This window comes from Formica exsecta, unplaced genomic scaffold (genome assembly GCF_003651465.1).
Source record: "Formica exsecta isolate Colony F162 unplaced genomic scaffold, ASM365146v1 scaffold1208, whole genome shotgun sequence".
Classification (NCBI taxonomy): domain Eukaryota; kingdom Metazoa; phylum Arthropoda; class Insecta; order Hymenoptera; family Formicidae; genus Formica; species Formica exsecta.
In genome coordinates, this window is record NW_021848544.1 from 37,814 (window position 1) to 40,752 (window position 2,939).

The 2,939-nt window shown below is 37.3% G+C and overlaps 1 protein-coding gene across 1 annotated transcript; it reads right to left on the reverse strand.

Annotated features, from left to right (window-relative positions):
• Positions 1 to 616: 616 nt before the first annotated feature.
• On the reverse strand, positions 617 to 1,333 carry LOC115244289 (cellular nucleic acid-binding protein-like). The gene has a single exon (XM_029821844.1). The coding sequence runs from the start codon at positions 1,331 to 1,333 to the stop codon at positions 617 to 619; it is 717 nt and encodes a 238-aa protein (XP_029677704.1).
• Between the last annotated feature and the right edge of the window lie 1,606 nt (positions 1,334 to 2,939).

The following is a 2,939-nucleotide window of genomic DNA, read 5'->3' on the forward strand; positions in this document are numbered from 1 at the left end:
GTTGGCTGTCTGAGATGATTTTTATCAAGAAACAGAGAAATAGTATTAACTTGCAAACAGACACGAAATGCCTACCTGATATGTATGCGACCGTTATAAACAAATTGTCAAAAATTTGAAGATCGAAAACATTCACAACTTGTTTTCCGTACATGGCCCGTCTCTCTCTCACAGAGGAGACCTGTCAGTTCACTGCGAGCACTCGTCAGAGATGGACCACCTGATTCTCTGACTATATAAATATGAAGAGCATACCTTGAGGTATTTGACACAAAGTTAATTTCTAACAATGAATTTTCTCGGTTTTAATTTTTTACTTTTTTAATTTTTCTTACTTTTTATCTCATTGACTGTTTTTTTAACTTAACTTAATTTTTATCTTTAATTATATTAGGTCCAGATCCCGTGTCTAGCATAAAAGTTATACTAGTAGTTAAATTATCGATGTTGATTTGAACGGTAAGCACGCGACTATTAATTATATTAGGTCCAGATCCCGTGTCTAGCATAAAAGTTATACTAGTAGTTAAATTATCGATGTTGATTTGAACGGTAGGCACGCGACTATGTTTGTCGAGGTTTACAGTCACGGGCCTTATGGTAGTTCTGTCCTTGTCTACTTGGCTACCTGAGTTTTGGACGGGTGCGGCTCTCGTTCGGACCCCTGCTGTGCACCCGACGTCGAGGGGCCGTTGTAGTTTCCCTGATTATTTTCCTTTTTTCGAAAGTTACTGGCATGGCGTAATTGACAATTTTCGAGAAGATGACCTTGCTCCTTGCAATAGCGGCAGAATAAAGAATTCCTAGATCCCGTTTGCTGGTTTAGTTTTGATCGACAATCTTTAGCAATGTGTCCGAAGTTGTTGCAAATTTGACAAGTTACGCGAGTTTTATTTCCCGCATAACGTTGTTCGTTCTGTTTCTTCCAACAATTATTTGCAGAATGGCCGGGTCTTTCGCACCATTGACAAATTACCGAGATTTTATTGTTATTAGTTGTATTATTCTGTCGGCAAGATTTTGCATCATGACCGGATTTTAAGCATAATTGGCAAGTTATTAATTTCCCTTGAACTACGTTTACTGGTCGGCGTTGCTGTGGATCGCGAAAGCGGCATTTCTCTGCTCCATGCCCACGTTTTTTACAAATTTGACATACTAATATCGCGGTTCCTAAATCAATCTGGTTATTAATTTGTTGAGATGTTTGTAAATATTTCTTGCAGTTACTGCCTACGTGCCCTTCTTTATAACAGATTTGACAAATTTCTTTTAGACTGTTAGTTTTCTGTCTACCTGAACTGTTATCTATTCCCTGTCGTAAATTTGTCATTTCTCGGAGCTCTCTCTCTATCCTTAAAGCATCGGCTGCAGTTTCTTATACGTTTAATAAATTTCTTGCAACTCATTGTTCAATCTCTGGTTTTAATCCTCTAATAAAACACTTGCACATGTCCTTTTCTAATGATGCTTTAATATTTTGGTCAGACGACACGTTTCCCGAACTTCTATATGTTTCTAAAATTTGCTTTCCAAGGATTTTTACTCTATTTGCATAAGTAATTACATCTTCATCACCCTTTTGATATATACAACCCAATTCCCCTTGTAATTGATAAACGTTTTTTGCTGGTCCATAAATTTGTTTTAAATATTTAGTTAATTGAGAAACGCTATCAAAATCTTGACCTTGTAAAGTTCGGCGAGCCTCCCCTATTATCCTGGTTCTTATTATTTTGGTAAACTGTGATTCAGCCTCACTAGGCAACATAGATTTCGCTTCTTCACATCCCTCGATAAAATAATTTAATAGAATATTTTGACCGTCCAAATAAGGGATGGCTTCGTCCGCGTATTTCAAAGTAGCGAAAGGATTATTTTGAGTCATGTTGCCGCCGGTAACGCTCGGGTCTCTCTTTTTTCGGAATTTATTAAATTCAGGTATAATAGTCTTATCGCAGGAATCGGCAAAATGAGACTCGGCCGCTGTTTCGCTAAACTTTTTTTCGAAATCTTTTTCAATTACCGTTTCGTCTAATGAAAAATTAATGTTATTAGTAGTTTTATTAGGAGTGGAAGTGTGATGTGTCTCTAATTTGTTAGATTTTGTTCGATTGTATGTTTCTTGAGCAAGCTGAAAATTTCGTTCTACTTCGTCTTTATCAGCTGTACCTCTTGTCCCTTTACTCATTCCAGTTTAAAAGATCGCACATTACAATCCCGGACGAGCCCCCAAAATTTAAAGAGCAGTATGTTACGTCCAGACTCGGGGAAGGATGAGTCGACGGAAGGGCGCAACAACTATCTTTAATTTTCCCGAAATTAAACGTCTCGTGGCGTTTGGAATCGGGTCGAACGAACTGACAGGTCTGAAAAGCAGGTAAACGACTGAGTCGCTATTACACTGTTTTCGGAAGTTCGCTCGGCGGTCCCTTTTCGGTCAGAGAATTTAATCTCTTTTACGCGGGATGGGACCAAGTGCGATCTTTCTACTGGGAATGAGTGGGGGTTAATAAAGAGTTATTTAATTAACAAATATAAATTTATTCAATTTTAAAATGAATGATGGGTATACAAGATTATATAAGAAAGAAAAAATAAAAATATAATATTAGTTTTTGTTTGAATGTGTGTGAGTGTGTGTGTTAGTTCGCGGGTGTTACATTGATACGGAGGACATCAGTCAGAATACAAGGGAAAGATTTTATCGTTAACATTTAGGTTCTGACTGGTTAATACAATTTGATTTACTTAATAAAAAAAAAAAACTTGTGTGCGTGTGTGAGTGAGGTAGGAAGTAAGGATCATGGAGAGAGAGTGAAAGGAGATTTGAATTTAATTCAATTTAGTCTTGATAGGACGAAGGTGATTCTAAATCAGGTAGTTCTTCGCAGAACTCCTGAATGGCTTTTTCGAAATCGTCTGATTCCGAAAATTGC